Source organism: Arachis hypogaea, chromosome 4, assembly GCF_003086295.3.
Source record: "Arachis hypogaea cultivar Tifrunner chromosome 4, arahy.Tifrunner.gnm2.J5K5, whole genome shotgun sequence".
Lineage (NCBI taxonomy): Eukaryota > Viridiplantae > Streptophyta > Magnoliopsida > Fabales > Fabaceae > Arachis > Arachis hypogaea.
Genome location: NC_092039.1, coordinates 83114422 through 83135182, shown reverse-complemented (window position 1 = coordinate 83135182; position 20761 = coordinate 83114422). Strand labels below are relative to the sequence as shown.

General features: G+C 31.5%; 1 protein-coding gene and 1 long non-coding RNA gene across 3 annotated transcripts; both read right to left on the bottom strand.

The window, feature by feature from the left end:
* Nucleotides 1–2313: 2313 nt before the first annotated feature.
* LOC140184444 (uncharacterized) lies at nt 2314–3158 on the bottom strand. Its single transcript, XR_011881200.1, has 2 exons — nt 2806–3158; nt 2314–2705 (listed from the first exon to the last, which is right to left on the bottom strand). It is a non-coding gene; the product is annotated as an uncharacterized lncRNA (long non-coding RNA).
* Nucleotides 3159–3585: 427 nt separating this feature from the next.
* Nucleotides 3586–14089, bottom strand: LOC112796906 (delta-1-pyrroline-5-carboxylate synthase). 2 transcript variants are annotated; one of them, XM_025839585.3, is made up of 20 exons: nt 13500–14089; nt 11098–11169; nt 10844–10947; nt 10493–10595; nt 10141–10302; nt 9228–9505; nt 8439–8589; nt 7946–8110; nt 7579–7656; nt 7231–7320; nt 7040–7126; nt 6639–6725; nt 6463–6559; nt 6010–6113; nt 5842–5917; nt 5515–5665; nt 5348–5416; nt 4525–4591; nt 4351–4421; nt 3586–4014 (listed from the first exon to the last, which is right to left on the bottom strand). In XM_025839585.3, the coding sequence occupies exons 1-20, from the start codon at nt 13671–13673 to the stop codon at nt 3933–3935; spliced, it is 2268 nt and encodes a 755-aa protein (XP_025695370.1). In that variant the 5' UTR covers nt 13674–14089; the 3' UTR covers nt 3586–3932. The 2 variants fall into 2 exon arrangements, with proteins under 2 accessions (XP_025695370.1, XP_072091777.1); XM_072235676.1 differs by lacking the exon at nt 13500–14089 and adding an exon at nt 11374–11553.
* Between the last annotated feature and the right edge of the window lie 6672 nt (nt 14090–20761).

Genomic DNA, 20761 nt, shown 5'->3' with positions numbered 1-20761 from the left:
TCATTCAGCAGGGATCTATACTTTCTATGTGAACTTTTGGTGTCAATAGCATGTGAGGAACGATCGATCCTCAAGGATAACGTACGCATTGAAGCCCTGGATTTTTTGCTCTTAATTGGCACCATGTAGCACTACTCTTTCATATGCATCGAACATCGATGATAGTTAAAACAATTTGCATTATAAGTATAGAGAAGCAAGTTTTAGCCCGTCAATATTAGCCAATTTTAGAGTTTAAATTTATAATTTAGGAATTAGAGTCGGGAGTTTATGATTGAGGATTTACAATTTAAGAAATTAATTTTAAAAAAGTTGGTCCCTAGCATTACTCATAACAATTTTAGCAACTAAATAAAGAGTTAATAATTAAAATTGTCTCTAAAAGATACTTCAATCTCTATTTTGGTCCCTGAAAAAACAAATTAACCAAATTCGTCCTCAAAATATTTAAAATTAATCATGTTATTCCTTCCATCACTTCTTTTACTAACATCGTTAATAAAAGCTAAAGTGGCAGTTAAGTTATATTTTTGGGTTATCTTTTGACTGTATTAGGCCAATAAGAACCCAAAACACTATTAGCAAACAGGTCATCCAACACCCACCCAACCCGAAACCAAACTACACCCCTGATCCTTTGTAATCAACTCCTGCAGCTTGGCGTTCTTCCATTGCTGTCGTTACAAGCTCGAACTCTGGCCGCCCACAAACTAAGAGTGTACATAGGACGGGGTAAAATCAGGTTTGTCCTAACCCAGATTCGATCCTAAATATACACTGGATCTATTTTTTGGACACTAACTCGATTCTAAACCCGATAAAACCTAAATATTTTCGGGCCATAATTATACCGGGTCCAAACCGGGTGAAAATCAGGCATTTAAATTTTTAACAATAATTTATAAAGAAACCTATTTATGATGCATTATTTATAAAGAAAAAACTTGTTCTTGAGGAGTTGATATTCATATTTAAACTTGAATTTGTCTATAAATTCTAGTTTGATTTCTTTGATCTATTTTCTAATTCAACAAGTATGGTTAAAAATAAAATAAGCTTATAATTAATATAACATAATATTGGAATTAATTTAAAACATATATACTTTTTTGAGACTGGATTCGCTTTGACTCCGATCCGACCCTAAATAATGATCGAGTATATTTTTGAGACCTGTACCCTAGACCCAATGAAATCACACCAAACTAGTCCCTAATATGTTCGGGTCCAGATCGGGTCTTTGGGTACACCCCTACCACAAACGGGAGTGGATCCTCTCCAGTTTAATCTCACCCTTCATTGCTCTCTCTCATATTTATTTTTGGTCCTACTTATAAAATTAATGGTGAGAGATCACACTTTATTCCCTCAAGTGTTAAAAAAAATTGAGAGGATCCATTTCCATCGCAAACAACTTAGTGTGTGTTTGGATTAGAATTGGTCAAACTGGAGTTTGAAAGTGATTTTGTAAAATTGATTTTGGATAAAAGTGAATTTGTGCCTATATAATTTATGTTTGGCAATTCTATACTAAAATTGATTTTGATAAAATAAAATTGTTTAGATAATATTAGTTAAAATCACTTTTAGATAGATAATTAATTAATTACTAAAAAAAAGTATAATATTAAATTATAATATTATTTTTTAGTATATTTAATTTTTTTTATACTCTTTTTAGTATATTTTTATGTAGTATTTTTTATAAAATTCTATTTTAGTTTGTTATAATTTTTTATTATTATAATAAAAATTAATATTTATTTATTAAATTAAAAATAACGTATAAAATAATATATTTTAATACTCATTATGAGTACTCTCAGTAATCTTATTTTGTTTGCTATTTAGGATTCTAACTTTTTACTAATTATGTTTATATTATTATTTATCATTAATTTTTTATTTAATTTATCATTTTTAATAGGAACAATAATACATATTATAACAAATTCGAATAATAAACAGTTATAATAATAAATTTTACAATATTAAACAAAAAAATATTCTATAATTCTTTTAGTATTCTCAGTATTCTTTTATTTAGTATTATTTTGAACTGTAAAATTTTATTACTTATGATTCCATTGTTATCTATGATTAATTTTTTATTTACTTTATCATTTTTAACAAGAACAATAATTCATATTATAGCAGAATTACAATAACAAATTTAATAAAAAAAATCAAAATATAAAAGAAGTACTAAAAATTAAAAAAATTAATAATATTTGAAATAAGTTGAAACAAATTTAAAAACTCTTTTGAAAAAAATTAATAACTAATAAAGATTATCAAAAATTAACGCAAGTTGCAGTGAAAGCAGAAGCAACAATTTTTTGCTTCTAATAAACACTCTTTTATTATGCAAAATCACTTCTGTATTTAAAAAAAAAAAGGTTGCCAAATATTAGAATGCAGTGTTCAAAAAAATTCAACACATTTTTATCCTCTCTAACGTGTTTGTTCCCTTCCATGAGCGGTGCTTGTAGCTACCATTAAGAATGATGCTGAGGGTACTTGTCTTTGCCCTTCTCCGTCGTTGAAAGTCCGATCCCGCAGTGGCAAGGTCGCCTGTTCGTCACCGGAAGTTACATTTCTAACACAAAAACCCTCACTCATTACCCATCTTCTCCCTTGCTGATTCTGTTCCTCAGTACTAAAATTCCATAGTCATGGATGTCGTTCTCTCCTGAAATTCCCAACTTGATTTTTTTATTAAGATTAATTATTATATATATGATCTCAGTTGCAGTTAGAGCACAACAGAAATAGAAAAAAAAAATCACAAAAGAGAGGGCCTACCTGAATTGACGTCACGGCAGAGCAGAGAAGCAGGGGAGGAGAGTGATGCTCCTGGCTCAGCCTTCTTCTTCGATGCGTGAGTGAGAAAAGGAGAAGGCGACTGAGAAAGCGATGGAGCAACGAGAATCGCGTGCAGGGGTGGCTTCGACTAGCGACAGCGGAGGTGACGAGACCACTGTGCATTGTGCAACGGCAGTGAGGCTTCTCTATCCGTTAGCGGTGCAAGAAGAAGAGCGAATGAGAACGCTTGTTCAAGAGATGAAGAGTGCAAAACGAAGTGTTTGCTATGCTACGCTGTCATTTCACGTTGCAGATTAACAGCAGCGTCAAGAAGCTATCATATGGATGAACTTGACTAAAAAAAATTATTTGGAAACGAATTTGATTAATTTATTTTTTTAAGAATGAAAAGGGAGATCGAGATATTTTGGGAAGACGATTTTCACTATTAACTCGACTAATAAACTAGGCTACTGAAGATAATGCTTAGATTTACCATGTAACAACATGGTCTAAGCTTCTGAAAATTAGCTTCTTTGCTACTCTAAGTGAAGAGATAGAGCATTTGTATTAACATTTCTTGATGTAGACGTGTGTGTAAATTTTGTTACACCATAGCATTTGGCATGAATTTTGACCAATATGTGTTAGATTTGGTGGTGCATGGTTAATTAATTAATTCACTGCAAAAGCAAAACAAACCGTATAATACACATTTGTGGGAATAAGAAGTGGCCTAAGAAAACAGTTAATCGTAATAATAATAATAACATATTCAAGTTCACAAGCAATTGTTCCTTCACATTACTAGTGTGGTGTCAGCTTTGTTATTCCATTGTAGTATCACAGTCTCTAGTAACTAGTAACATTTCATCAAAGATCAACATAGTTAAACAATATCGTTCATACAAAGAAAAAAAAGGAAAAGGAAAAAGTGGAAGTAAATTGTGATAAGGTTGTACACTGCTAGCTAGCATCACAGCAACTTCTGTATATTTAAATACAACAGATAAAAGCTGCTGGATTGAGGATAATAATAATAATAATAATAATAATAATAATAATAATAATACATAGCCAATATATATTTAGCTTCAAAACTATCCTTTTGTTTTAGAGATATATAATCATGCTATGATTGGAAGTTCCTTGTGAGTGTAAGTGACCCCTCGATCACCGTCTACCACTTGCCCACTCCCTCTCAATATCCTGCAACAAATTGTATCATTTATCGTAAATATTATTTGTTGAATTGAAAACTATTTATTAGTTCGTAACTCATGCAAATAGTTTTAGTCACAAAAAAAAAAAAAAACTCATGCAAATAGTTTATAATTGTAATTTAAAAAAAGTTGATAAGTTCTTGAAAGCAGATAAGGAAACAAAATTAAACATAATAAAACATACAACAGTTTATTTTATTTTTTGAACATACAACAGAATAACGGAAAATGTTTTCTCAGTTAGCCTGTTGGTGGTGCTAATATTTTATTTTATTTTTAAAGTAATAAAAATAAATCAAGAAAAAAGTGCAGGAGTCCATACCATTTACTAGTTAATAACCCCTCAACTCCTACAGGGCCTCGAGCATGAATTCTGCTGGTGCTTATTCCAACCTGATCAGTGATCAATAATAATAATAATAAAGAAAACGAATAACATTTGAGAAACTAAATGTGATTATTGCAAACACAATGTCATTTCTAGAAGATACACCACCTCTGCTCCAAGACCAAAGCGTGCTCCATCACAGAACCTTGTACTTGCATTGTGGAATACAGCAGCACTATTTGTTTATCAGGACAAAATAAAACAAAATTATCAACGTAAAGTAAAGAACATGACTTATTCAAAAAATATTAGCCAAAATATTAACCTTGTACCTTCTACAGGCTGTTTTTTTTTGTCTACCTAACATTACCCTATTCATATTCATGGGAAAGTTATATGTAGAAATTCCATGAAACATTAATGTCATTCAATGTAAAGATATTGAATTATGTTTCAAACAAAATTAGATGCATTTAAATAATAGAAATATATTGACAATGAACATAGAAACTCCTTTGGTTGTGGTGACACAAACATAGACAAAGTTTTATGTCTCAGAGAAAGAATTATTTCAAAGGCATGGATGGTATTCATGGAACATATCATCCTGGAATAATGAAGGACACCATTGATAAATACTTTTTTCTTCTTCTATTGGAAAACTAACATTGTTATATCCTAAGTTTATGATTAGAGATAAATGAATAAAGAAAAAGAGGGACTTGTTTGCAAATATAAATTTCTAAGGATTGTTTTAAAAATACATTAAAACTAGAATTTAATAGTTTTTAACTAGGACCACTTAATAATCTCAAACATAATGGGACCATCTAATCCTTTGCCCAAAAGAAGAATCCTATATCTGTTTTATTTGTCGTTGTGTTAGTATTTCTATCTCGGAGATAGAATCTAAATGCATCTTTATTTTCTATTGCCATTATTTAACATCAAAGGTTAAACAATATGGAAAAGAATAAAAACGTATAGGTACCTATCAACTCGACGTAAGAAAGTTTCAGCAACTTCAGGGTCTTCTGTAACAATGCATTCAGTATGAGAACTGCAACATGGTAAAGAAATTAATTTTAGCATAGCAATTATGCCTATGACTTCAGAAAAATCAAAACAATGAAAAATAAGCAAAAGAAACTAGCATGCCTTCCATATTGATGTATGTGATCAATGGCAGCAGATACATCATCAACAATTTCAACTGTGCATGCTGGTGAGCTATACTCCTTATGGAAAGAACTTGTTTTAGTAATGTTCAATAAGCCACTTGCTCTTGGTCCACCATATAGTTCAACACCTGCCAAAAAGGGTATTAAAAATGATTAATTCTTTTTATTACATTACGTGATAACATTAGATTTGATATCTGTGCAAATTTTTATGTTTATAATGCATAAAAGTTAAACTCTTGAGAAATTAATTTTGAGTGAATATTGTTCATTATAACTAAATCCATTTATATTAAGCTGAAACCTTCTTTTGTGAGTTCAGCAACAAGTTGATTAAGTCCACCAGTTTCTGACAGATCCTTGTGTACAAGAAGGGTTTCCTAATAAAATCAGCACAAAATATATTATAATAAGCACAGTCCTTTAACTCAATTTATATCAATTATTTCCAAGTGACGAGATTTGTAATTACCATTGCATTGCAAGCTGCAGGATAATCAATCTTTGCATCCTTAACAATCTGCTTCGCCATATCAATATTAGCAGCTTTGTCAACATACACATGACAAATTCCATCTGCATGAAAAAAAAAAAATGAAAACTTGATAGAATCATAATTTATATTTGGAGTAACGTTCACTTGGGACTTTGATCCCTGAGTTTGTAAATATGATTAATCCTTGATATTTTGAAATTGTAATTCTATTGGTTATTTTAGTTTAGCCATTATGGATTTACTAATGTGTCGTGTTAAGTGACACATGGCATGTCACATCAGTTGAAAATGTCATGTGTAACTTAACATGAGACATCAACTAATACCTAACGAAAGAACTAAAATAATGACGAAAAAATGCTCAATTAAAAATGTAGGGGGACCAAAATGAAGCTTTAGCCTTTTAAGAAACTTGATGTGTCACATTACCAGAATGACCGAGGACAGGAATCTTTGTTGATTCCTTGATTTGAGAAACAAGCTTGTTACTGCCTCTGGGGACAACAAGATCTATCACATCATCAAGCTGTTGCAGAGTATAATTAGTTTGATAAACATCATCTGGACAAATAATTGTTAGAAGTATTACTTGTATTTTTATCAACCTTAAGCAAATCTGGGATCTCTTCCCTTGAAGTCACAAGTCCTATAAGTTTGTCACCAACTTTTTCTGGAATAGCTGAAGTAATAACCTGCAAGAAGTAATGAAATCTTAAATATGATATATGTTTCAAATAAACACATAGTTCTGATTCAGATTAATCAGATAAAACAACAATCTCATATATAAAATAAAGGGTTATTTGCATTTTATCTTCATGAGCTTTATGTTATGTGTGCTTTAGATCCACTCAATCGAATTTAAAATAAATGTATAATATCCTTTCTTTGCAAATTGCCTCCTTTGATCATTCCAAAATATGCAACTTGGTACCATAAATTTTGATAGATTTATATTATTTTAAATAACAATTAATAGAAAATGACCTAAAATGAAGGAACTTACCTTGTGTAAGGCAGCATTTGATCTTTTGGCTTCCTTTCCACCTTTAAGCAATAAACCATTTCCACTTCGAACTGCCAAAGCAGCAATCTATGATTCCGTATCAACAAACATGTTAATCATCAATGTTTTAACACAACAATACAAATTCACACCATGAAAAGGACTAAGAAGGATGGTATTTTTATTGTAACCTGGACAAGGGCATCTGGTCGTGACTCAAAAATAACTAGGACAACACCCAAAGGACACGATATTCGCTCCAGTGTGAGTTTATCTGCTAGCTGGATACAAATAGCACTAGTCAGAAACTAATACGTAGCAATCAAATAATAAATCTTACCAACTTATACCGTTTTTTAATAACTTTGCATACTGTATGAATTTTATCAATCTAACCATTGAATCATGTCATATAATCTTGAAGAATCAAGGTTATCAAATTTAAGAAAATTCAGACATTAATACATATGTGATCTAATAATAGTGTCACTTGTATTTTTATAAAAAAAATATATATGTAGATATAAGGGAGTTTTGACCTCAATTCTCTTTAAAATCTGACCAATAGGTTCCTTCATGTCTGCCAACATTCGAACAGATTTCACAAGCCCAGCAATCTGAAAATACAGAAAGTATAGGTAAGACACAAGGAACATGATCAAATAAAGAAAAAAAGAATTCACAACAGTGACAGATCCAAGTAAGCAATGTCTCCCAGCGTGCCGAATCACATGTTAAATTCATAATTACATGTTACCTAACTGGTGAATTCATGTTACTAAATCAATTGTAAGCAATGTCACATACGTAATATATACATATAACATTTCTCTTTAAGTCAATGATCTAAACAAGAGGGCATAGTTATGTTTCAGTATTTTCACTTTTAAGTGATAAAATTCTTGCCTTCTCAGGCTTGAGGGCCAAACGAGAGATGAGTGATTTTTCCAATCCAGCAAGCTCTGCATCAGCAATATCAACTCCATTCTCTTCCATTATCAAGCTTAGATTGTTCTCTAGTGCATCTGCCACTGCTAGCAATATCTTCCTCCTTTCTTCAGAGTTTAAAGACTGAAGTGGAAAAGAAAAATCCCAATATAGTACCAATGAGACTACCAATTATCAATTCAAGTGTATCATTATTAGCAATAACCAAAAAGGCAACTAGAAGTACTAGAAGGTTAATTGCATAAAAATGCAATCGTTACTTGGATTTAGCTAATATGTGCCAGCACAAGTTAATGTTACTGATTAAAAAAATTTATATAGAAAAAAATACAAAGTTTAAATTTTCAATGTATTTGTTATTCATTTATTTAAGTAAAAGTTTAAAAACTTCTACTAATAGTAACTGTAACTTGTTCTTAGAATACATGTTAGCTAAACCCTTGTTACTTACTTGAAGTCGTCTTGAACAATCACGTGCTGAAATTGCCATCTCACGTGCACTCACTTGCTTTATGTGGGCCCACAGATGTGCATCTTTGTGGAAAACAGTGCCAATTCTATCTCCTTGGAGTACTCTTATGATGTTGTCTGTTGCATAGCCACTTCAAAAGAGGTTCAAGATAATGAAAGCCATTAAAAATATGAAAAATCCACAAGTATGATTGTATTTTGTACATATAAAAAGAATGAATATTGCTCAAAATGAAAATTTAATTTGTTATCATTTTGGTTAATTTAATTCTGACCATGTTAAACAAAATAGAAACTTATTGGCTAACAAACATGGCAAACAAGTGCATGGGATGCAACATTTATAATGGGGAATAAATTAGACCAGTTAATAGAGATAGATATAGTTACAGTAGAAAATTGTATTAATATTAGTGATTATTGATTATAATGGACATTATGTGATTCTTTGTGTTTCTCGTTCTCTCAAATTTCCTTTAATTCTTTGATTTCATCCGTAATTTATTCGATCTTCCACATAATTAATTTCTCTTAAATGTGAAACGAAAAAAAGGTACGGTAAGTGTTACATAGATATTCAATCATGTATTGTTACGTCAAACGTTTAATTCAATAATCTATTATATCAAGTCATACAACACACCCAAATTTAATTGTAAAACAATATTAAAAGTCTTTTACACTGTTTATAAATGCATAGCAATCAACCCTTTTTTATACCAGCAAGATCATACCAAAAGAAATGATAATCATAAATTAAAAAGAGTACCTAGTAATGATGACCGGGGTGCCAGCATAAGCAGCACAAACAGCAGCATTAACTTTGGCAGTCATACCCCCTCTCCCCAATCTTGATTTGTCTCCAAAAGTGATTTCCTTTTGATGCTTTTCTTTCACATATGTATCAATTAGCTTTGAGTTTGGGTCAGATGGAGGGCCACTATAAAGGCCTTCAACATCACTCAACAGAACAAGAAGATCAGCCTTTAGTTCCAATGCTAATAAACCAGCCAAACTGTCATTGTCCCAGAATATACCAGATGAGTCCTGCGGGCAGTGCTTGCAATTAAATGTAATTGTATGTCATAAAACCAAGATAACCAAAGTTTCTTGTTTCAAATGTAATTTGTCACAAAGAACAGCTCTGGCTTAAGATGCATCAATCATAAGTCAAGTTCTGAAAATCGAACCAGTTATCGAACCAATGATTAGAGGTTCAAAGATTCAATCGATGTTCAAGCGGGACTGAACCGGATATAATAATATAATATATTTATGTATAAAATATGCATTTATTTAAAAAAATTGTAATTTATTATTTTAAACAGGTTAAGCATTAAAAAATCACAGCGATTCAATTGGTTAATCAGTTTTTAAACCTATTTTTTCGATTTTTGACCAGTTCTTTCCAAAAGATTTTTTTACCTCGATTCAGACTAGTTTGATAACTAATTTTTGATTAATTAGGTTGAACCGACTGATATTCGGTCCGGTTCTCAGAACCATAATCATAGTAAATTACATTGATCTCCCGCTAAGATTAATTGATGTTACAGGTAACACTTATTGATTTGTTATATTAGAAAGTTGAATGTAATTTATAACAAGAAAATCTTAGATGTGCGCATGAATATATATGAGTGATTTCAAATGAAGAAATGTGATAAGGAAAATCAAGATACCTCATATGGTGCCTTCCTAGTACTAACAGCATCATTTTCATTGAAAATGGGGATAACTCTTAAATTCAATAGTGAGTGCACAGTGTCTGAAAGTTGTTTTCTGAAACCTGCATCCCTAAAGAAGCCATCATTCACAAGAAGTTGGGATGAAGTCACATCAAGCTGCACCAACCAAATCATAATATATCAGCATCAATAATCAATAACTAAGGAGGAAACTATATTATATGAGATCAATCAAAGAAACACTAGTTAATACATTCTTGAATCTGCATAAGGATATACCAAAGAGTGATGGTTATAGATATAAAGATATTAGGAATCCATATTATAGGTTCAAATGCTTAAGCACCTGGCTGAACATGGTATCATAGAGAGCCATAAGACTACTCTGCCCAACGGCTGCACATGCTTTTCCATCGAATTCACCTTGTGGCTTTTGAAGATCCGAAAAACTGCATAATAAGTAATTAAATCAGTTATTTTAGGGTTAAGATTTTCTTGCTTGCTCTCTTAAAATCAACCTATTCTAAACATGAAATCCCTTAAATCTCATTGAGGTCAAACCCTAATTAAACAATTAGGAGCATGCTCAGATTGTGCTAATAAAAAAACTTGAGTAATTTATTGAAACTCAATCGATTCTCTTATGTCTGATATAAGAAAATATCATTCTACAAATTCATGTAAGGAAAGCATGAACCTGCTATTGGCCAATCTGCGATATCTTAGTCTTTGACGTCCAAGGCCGACAGCACCTGAAGTCACTAATATAACCTCATATCCCCTAGAATTTAATTCTTTAAGCTGCAAGAAAACATAATTCTAAAGTCACAACAAAAGTTACATGAGCAGAGTAAGGATTTTAACCATATTTGGATCTGGTTTGGAGTATCTATGGTATTAGTCAATATTATTCTAAGTGGTTTGACACTGCATCATGCTCTACGGCTTTACCTGCTCACAAAGAGCTCCAAGTCTCCCCAATGCTAATCTTCCATCGCTGCGAGTAACCACCGCAGTTCCAACCTTCAACCATAGGAAAATAAAATAATAATAATAATAATAATAATAATAATAATAATAATAATAATAATAATAATAATAACAGAAATTTTTGGTAACAATAATATTTTTTATAAATACAAATTATAATTTATTATTTGTTTGTTAAAAACTTGGAAATTTCTTTTACTAAATATCTTAATAAAATTAATCATAAATATCTCTTACTCGCTCATTCTCTCATAGTTTTGCAATTTCTTTTACGATTTTAAATTTAAATCTTCTTTATTGTTTTGCAGAAGTCCTTCATACCACTATTTATTTATTAAATATGCATGTGGTCTGTCATTTGTGGATAGCAGGAGATTCTGTCTGACAAACAAAGAGTGGCTGATGTTTGGGGAAGATAAAATTTTGAGTAAATATTTAAATTAATTTATAGATAATTTATTTTTTAATTATATTTTATAATTTTAAAAGTTTTTAAACAAATCCGTCTTTTGATAAAAGAATGACTTATTTATTTTATAATAAAATTTATTAAGTGTTTAATATTTAACATGTTTGTTAAAAAAATTATTAAATGATAGAAAGATTAATTTTCTGACAATAATAAATTTAAAAAATTTTAAAATAATAAAAATTTATTAAAAACTTAAATATCAAATTTAAAATTTTGATGATTCACTTCAATAAAATGAATATGCTTTCGAGACTTTTAATTCGCATCAAGAGATCTGCCAACCAGGAGATTGGTAAGACATGATAATAAAAAATAAAATATATTAAATTTAAATCACCTTTATTTTATTTTTGATTTTGAAAGAATAAAAAAATTTAGAAAAAAAAATAATAGCTTCATGATAAAAGGGTGATGTATCAACAGATAGATAAAGATTTGTAATATAGTGGTACGTTTTACGAAGGATAGCAACTACAAATTTTAGCCCTCAGAAGACTAATTTAGGATAAGGTCCAAAAGAGGGGGACTACTTTAGGATGGGTAACTTTTCTTTTTCTGTTTTCTTTTTTCCTTGTTATAAATTTCCGTTAATAAATCAAATGATATTTGTACACTAAAATTAATTATTAATATATTTATGTATAAATATATATGTAATTTAATTTATTTTTAATATATATTTATATTTTAATATATATTTTAATATTAATAACTAATTTTGATAACTAATTTTAATGCACACGTACCATAATTCTATAAATAATGCTATAACATCTATGAAAAGAAGTAATATTATAACAAGAAAAATGAAAAATAAGGATCAGTAAACATAAAGTAATATTGTATATCAATTCATATATATATATATATATATATATATATATATATATATTGATTTGATATACAATCCTTTTAAAAATTAGAATGAAATGAAGTTTACAGCCATACGTATTTCAGAAATAAAATTAGGAAAAGTCTAGGGGTCAGCAGTTTTGTTGAATTTTGGCCAGCATTTAACCAGCAAAAAAATGTGAGTCATTGGATGAAATCTCACACCAATCTCACACCATCAAATCATCATTGATGTCTAGTTGATGGCTAACAATCACAAAAATTGTTGGCCCCTAACATTGCTCATAAAATTATGTATCAACTAAATGGCGAAACATGATAAATATGCAAAATATAACTTCTTGAATCAATGACATAATCCAAAAATTTTCTTACATAACATAATTACATATAGCCCATGATAGATTGAAGGACACTTTGATCATGACATTTCAAGGCATAACATATTCCGTTAGCTGCTAATAGTATGGTGAACTAAGAACAACTCTTGGTGGAACCACACTATGGGTTCAATAATCTCATCGTTTCTCCCCAAATACCAAATATCCAGATTAAATAACCCAAAACACAGTTTTAGGAGCCATCGTGACGAAAAACGCAACGAATAAAAAAGAAATCAAATTAAAAACCAATTTGGAGTTGAGACGGGCAACATTTACAAGGTTTTCTGTGAACTATATACAAAGCAGGGGACAAACAATGCAGATTTCTTTCTAAAAAATAATAATAACAAATAAAAATAGAAAAAAAAATCCATCCCCCGGGAGAATAAAATAAAAATACAAAGACAGTAGGGATGAACTAGTGATAATGGTTTTCAAGCTACTTCGCGTTTTAAACAAAATAAATAGCAAAACAGAGAAATTTAAAAAAATATATAATACCAAATACCAAAAATAAAACTCATGATAAGTGCACAATTGTTCTGTATATATGTATAAGGTCTATATTTTCAAATTTCATGGCCGTTCTGTAACCAAAAAAAAAAAAATGGTTGTCAATAGAATTCATTTGTTTGGGCTAACAAATAATAACTAACCTTAACGATGAGGCGCTTGACATCCTTCAAGAAAGCTCGAGAAGGATCCAAGGTGACTGATTCAGGTTCTATGTATGCCGTCGGCGAGTTCAAGTAAGCCGGCCCATTCGAAAGGCGCCACTCCGTCGAGTTGCCCAAAAACACGTTGAAACCATTTTTGACGGGAGGCTGCATCTTTGTGTATGTTATCTGGTTCTGATACCTTAGACAAATGAAGCTCCAATTAATTTGGAATACAAGCTAAGGTGCTGTTTTCTGAAAGCACTTGGTTCTGGTTTTTAACGATTGGGTATTTATATATGCATACATTATTCATACGTATATACAGACATGTTTGTTAAAGAATGCTAAACCGAATTTTATTTGTTGTTATGTGGTTTCCGTGTGCTACTAAGATTAATCATTGTTATATAAAATACAAAGTTTAATTTACTACTCTTGAGTCTTGACAAGTACTTAATTTCCTTCCGGTTCAAGTGATCAATTATATGATACAAATGCTTTATTTTAAGCTTATTATTACTACACATGTTTACGCCGCCTCCCATAAGTTCATAAGACATATATTTCGGGAATAATATATAATATATGTTTCAATGTACTAAAAGTATATATATATATATATGTGCCAAAAAAAATTTTCTTAAATATTAATTTATATGTGTACTACATAGCTTTCGGTTAGTATATTTGATTTTATTTTATATAGGTTAGAATTAAAATTGATGTTATATATTGCCAATATTTTCTAAATTCAAAAACTATATCATAAGCAAATATATAATTGATTATAATTAAGATTGTCAAAATGGGTCAAGTTTATTAAATATTCATTTACTTTAACTCATGATAATAATAAAAAAATCTTCTATCAAGTCATAAATTGAGTCTAATAAAATTATTTTGGTTATAATTTCGGCTTATATATTAATTTTACTTTTATAATTTTTTCAATCAACAAATAGATAACACAATTTTCGTTATCTTTGCATATTCTTTAAATTTTATTATGATATCAGAACTCGATTTTGAACTCTGTTGACAGTTATGGATAAACCAATCAATCCAGATCCCAAAACTCCATCAACCCCTCCTACAATGAATAATCATTCTTCTATAAATGTTGTTGTTGTCCCTTTACCTCTCTACTTTGTTCTAGGTCAAAGAGAAAGGGCACACCAGCAACTTCATCAGAGCCTCCTTTGACTCTCTCGTTAGCCCAGCACTCTTTTCTTATGGCACTTCTAAGAAAGGCTAAAACTCATTTTTTAGATCGCAAAACAGAAATAACCATTCTTCTAATAAAAAAACTCGTCTTTCAAACCAACTTGGACTTTTGCCAAATCCAACTACTTATTATCTTTGTTCTTTCAGTACTTTTTCTATTGTTAATAATTTTTCAAATCAAAATTCAACTCTAATGTCAAAGTTGTCCATTCCGATAATGGACCAGAATTCATTTTACATGATTTTTATGATTCAAAGGGCATCATTCATCAACGTAATTGTGCTGATACTCCTCAACAAAATGGAAGGGTAGAACGCAAGCATCAACATATTTTGAATATAGTTTTTGCTCTTATATTTCAATCTAACTTACCATTATCTTTTTGGTCTTATGCTCTTAAACATGGTGTTTATTTGTTTAATAGAGTTCCATCATCTGCAATTAATTTTAAAACACCATTTAAGATTTTATTTAATCATCCACCAACTTATCATGACTTTAAAATTTTTGGATACTTATGTTTTATTTCTACCCTAATGGCAAATAGATCAAAATTTGATCCAAGAGCCAAAAAGACTATGTTTATTGGTTTTGAACATGATTTTAAAGGATAAATTATTTATGTTTTAGAAGATAAAAGAATTGAGATCTCTAGAAATTTAATTTTTTATGAAATGATCTTGCCCTTAGTCACAAAAAATGTCCAATTTCATACACCCAGCCCAACATTGCCAGACACACCTTGTCAAAAATAAGATTTAGTTAGTCTTCCAGTTAAACCTTATCCATGCCCATTGACCCACTTCCATCTAATTGTTTCTTTTCTCCAACAACCTCTCCTTCTTTCTCACTGTCATGTCCTAACCAACTTGAACCCATGACCACCGAATCTATTTCAAGTCATACATTCTTTCCTCCTTCTGCAATAGACATTAGTCCACTATCACCTCTTCATCCCACGTTACCTTCCTCATAACCTGAGCAATCTCATCCTCATCATTCTGACTGACCTCACTGATCTTTAGCATATATCTCTTATTATTTGTGCAATTCCTCTCTCACCTCCACAAATTTCTCTCCCTTAAAGTGCTGGTATCCCCTATCTTTATTTACGTCTTTTTTTCTCTTTCATCTTCTTATCATAAGTTTTTTTTATCTCTACATTCTGATATTGAGGCAAAGTCTTTTAAACACACCAATCAATATTTTAATTAGCGTAATGCTATGAAAGATGAGCTGGATGCTCTTGAGTTGAACAAAACTTGGCATCTTTTGATTGTCTTGTAGGTATTAAGCTGGTTGGCTATAAATGGATCTATCGCATCAAATGCAAGCTTGATGGTTCAATTGATTGATATAAGGCACGCCTTGTGGCTAAAGGATTCACCCTTACTTAAAGTGTTGATTTCTTGAAAACCTTTTTCCCTATTGTCAAGCCTGCCACCATCAGATTGGTTTTGGCATTAGCATCTATGAAGCATTGACCCATACATCAGTTGGATGTCAATAATACTTTCTTACATGAAAATCTTTATGAAGATGTTTATATGACTCTGCCACCCGGATTTACATATCATCGACCAAGTCAATGTTGCAAGCTACTGAAGTCATTGTATGGTTTACGACAATCTAGTCGTATGTGGTATGACAAACTTTCTCATCTTTTACTATCTCATGGATATCAACAGATCTTATCTGATTATAGTCTATTTGTTAAGTTCACTGGTACTCAAATTTCTATCCTTCTAGTCTATGTTGACGATATTGTTCTTAAGCTAATTCCATTTTTAAACTTGCTACCATTAAGTCTATTTTGCACCAACACTTCTTAATTAAAGATTTTGACCATTAAAATATTTTTTGGATATTGAGGTTGTACAATCAGCAAAAAAATTACTTATCTCAGAGAAAATACTATCTTAATCTTTTCGAGGATTCTGGTTTATTAGGTGCTAAACCTGCATCTATTCCAATTGATAGTGCCACAAGAATTATTAAGACAATAATCCCCTACTATTTGACTCTTTTATTTATCGCCGTTTGGTTGGACGTCTTATCTATCTCACCATTATCTGACCTGACATCATGTTACTCAATAATTAAGTCAATTTATGGCATCTCCTACTGACTCTTATCTTCAAGCTGCCAAGTGTGTATTATGATATTTGAAAACTAACCTCAGTAAAGGACTTTTTTTTCAAGAGAATCAGAAATTCAACTTTTCGGCTTTAGTGACTGATTGGACAAGATGTCCTGACACTCGGCAACCTTTAATAGGCTATTGTTTCTTCTTGGATAGCTCTTTAATCTCTTGGAAGACCAAGAAACAAACCATCATTGTTTGCTCATCCATTGAAGCAGAATATTGTGCACTTGCCAATACAACTTGTGAATTTCAATGGATAACAAATGTGTTACAAATTTATGCATCTCTCCTATTCGCTCACTAGTTTTATATTGTGATAATCAGAATTTTCTTAATATTGCTGCTAATTCAATTTTTCTTGAACAAACAAAATATTTAAAGGTTGATTGGGACATGGTTCGAAAGAAATCTCAAGTTGGAGTGATGAAAGTTCTCCCCATTCTCTCTTTTGGGCAGCTAGTTAACATCTTCACCAAGCCTTTGTCTCCTCAACACTTCCATCTTAATCTCAATAAGCTCAGTGTTCTTGACATCTTTTATCCTTTAGCTTGCATGGACATATTAAACTACTCTTCCACTTTAGCCCATGACAACAACAAAGAAGTCTCACACCAGCCTATAAATTCAGCCTAATAGAATTATTTTGGTTACAATTTAAGCCTATATATTTAACTTTAGCTTTGTAATTTTTTCAATCACAAATACATAACACAACCTTCTTCATCTTTGCGTACTCTATAAATTTTATTAAAGTTTGTCGAATTAGCCATTTAACTGCTTAAATGGATAGGTTTTTCTCCAAAAATATACTCATAAAAACAAACTTTTAACTGGCTCAGATTAACCCATGAATTAAACGGGTTAGTCCCGCGAAATAAACCGACTGACTTGTTTAACCCATTTAATTTTTTTCATTTTTCAAAATATTTTTTTAACAACTTTTATTTTACAATCTAACCCAAATGTTTTAAGTTTCAAAGAAAGTATTTTAATTTTCAACCTAATATTATCCATATCCTAACTTATAACTAAAATTAGGACCAAAATAAATAAGCTCAGTCTACAAAATTTAAAAGAGTCTAGAAGATTCACATTACCAAGCTACCCGACTTATTTGGAGCATGGATCCTTTAGTCCAAGCGTGACCTGACCTGAGCATGAACAAAGGTCTTAACTACACTAACATGCCCACCTACAAACTTGTCTACTATTTGAAATGAGGGATAACAATAATTCTTTAAACATTGAAAAATAACTACCCACCATAACAGGAAGAAGAGTTCCAGAGTGATGGTGAAGTCATCATCCCAACTGTATAAATACTCCATCAAACACAGGTCTTTCTCAACCCTGATTCATTTAAACTTTCCTAAAACCCTTGCTAACTTAAGTATTAGAGTCCCTTTTAGGTATAACCCACCATTCTTACTCAAAGACCTTGGACGACTTTGCGTCATTGGAAAGATATGGGAACTCTTATCAAAAGGAGTCTGTACCTCACATCTAAGCTCACATCACATTATTTTCAAGTAATCCTCGAAACATTGACACCATTGCTAGGGACCTAGAAGTCAATACCAAGCCATGGAAAAAGGTCATCCAAAAAATAAATATACTGCATCCGATTCAAAATCCTAGAGTGGGGAGCGACCAAATAATGATCAAATAATCTTTATACCCCAACACTCGGAGAGGAGGTAAAGGTACTACTGAGGACAAAGGTAGAAGCAACTTAGGGGGACAAAGGTTAGGTTCCTAGATCTATATTCCCAAAGGGTCAGAAAATAGAGATGCAATGAAAATAATGGAATCGGTCTATGGTCATCAAGGTCATTTAGAATAACTGGAGATAGAGTTAGAGTGACAATACAAATCTGAATGACTGCTATGAAAGGAGCTACGAAGCCATATGGAGCATGAAAGAAAATTGAAGAGATTGGAGTCCAACCTTACGGGCAAAATATCTTAGGCTAATCGTGATACAACTCTTTTAGGGAGCGATGAGCCATTCTTAGAAGAAATCATGTGAGCTGGAGTACCAAAGAGTTTCAAAGGCCTGGACATGGACCTCTATGATGGTACTTCAGACCCATGACATTATCTAAGCAATTTTAAAAGTCATATCTACCTAGCAGATGCATTTGATACAACAAGGTGCAAGGCATTTCTGACTAGGTTAACCAAAGTATCAATAAATGGTTTGATAGCCTCCCACCTAAGCTAGTCACTTGTTTTTATGACTTGGCGAAAAGCTTTCTCATGTAATTTTTAACTTAGAAAGACAAAGCCAAATACGCTCCGAGCCTTTTGGGTGTCAAGCAAGAGGTCGAAGAGTCCTTAGGGCCTACATGGAGAAGTATAACAAAGCATGTTTGGAAATCCAAAATTTACCTATTGAAGTAGCTATTATGGACTTGTCAATGGTCTCAAGGAAGGTCCCTTCTCACAATCAACATCAAAGAAGCACCCGACATCTTTGTATGAAATTTAAGAACGAGCTGAGAAGTATATCAACATGAAAAAAACTGTTCAATTAAGAAAACCTACAATATGACAAGGCAACCAATATTAGCCTCAAGATAAGGAAAAGAAGCAAAATAAAAAGAAGAGTATAGCTTGGATAGGCCTCGAAGATATCACTCTTATACTTTGTTGCAAATTTTTTGGTTGATGTTTAAAAAAATATACCACACTGAAAAGATACCACCTCCAAAGACAATTCAAAGCAAGAAAAGAGAAAATTAATCAGAATACTGTGAATACCATAAAATTTACAATCATTCTACCAATGATTACTATATATGATTTGAAGAATCTATTAGAAAAGCTAGCCAGAGAGAGACGGTTGGACGGGTACCTTGTCGGAAGGGTGATGAAGCTAACAAAAGAAAAAATAGAGGAAGAAGATAGAGAAAAGCAAGAGTGGGCAGCAAGAACACATGAGAGACACGTTCATGTGATTACTGGTGGTTTGAAAGAGGTCTATCAAGTCAGGAAGAATAAAGACATGCCTAATCTGCCCACAATAACATTCATGAAGAAAGATGCAAAAGGTGTGATCCCTAGACATGATGGCCCAGTAGTGATAACAATGATTTTAGCCAATGCCAATCTTCACAAAATGTTGATAGATCAAGGAAATTCAGCAGACATCCTATTTAAACCACCTTTGATAAGCTCTGTCTGGAAGAAAAATACTTGAAGACATACCCAGATATTCTCTTTGAGTTGGGAGATTCTCCTATCCAACATTTGTGATATATCACCCTTTATAACACCTTTAGTAAGGGGTTAAAAGTGCAAATAGTGGTGCGGAATTTTGAATCATCCACAATTGAACTGGCAAGTGCACCAGGTCGTCCAAGTAATACCTCAAGTAAGTGAGGGTCGATCCCATGAGGACGGAGGAACTGAGCAACAATGGTCAACTGATTGGCTTAGTTAAGTGCATAGCAAAGTGGTTTTCTGTGGGTTTTGAAAGAATTAACAATAAAATAAAGAGTAAAGAAGGAAAATAATGAGTTTGGTATGAAAACAGTGAGAGAAAATAGTTAAGGTATCAAAGATATTTACTTTTTTGGTTTAAGTTTTCTTACCAACTATTTTAATCATGCAAGATTCATTCCATGGCAAACTGTAAATGATTAAACCCTAATGTCTTAGTGATTTAGCCTCCTCTAACCTTCATTAACTGCCACCGTCGTGGTCACTTAATTCTTATTAGAGGGTTAAGTTCAAAACTAGTTTATGGCCACAAAAGTCCTAATTACCCAAAGCCAATAGGATTATATGTCACATATCCCAATTAGTTCATGTAATTAGCAAATTAGGAGGAATTTACTTTCAAGCTATTGTTCAAGTGAGATAACTCTTTCAAGAATCACAAGA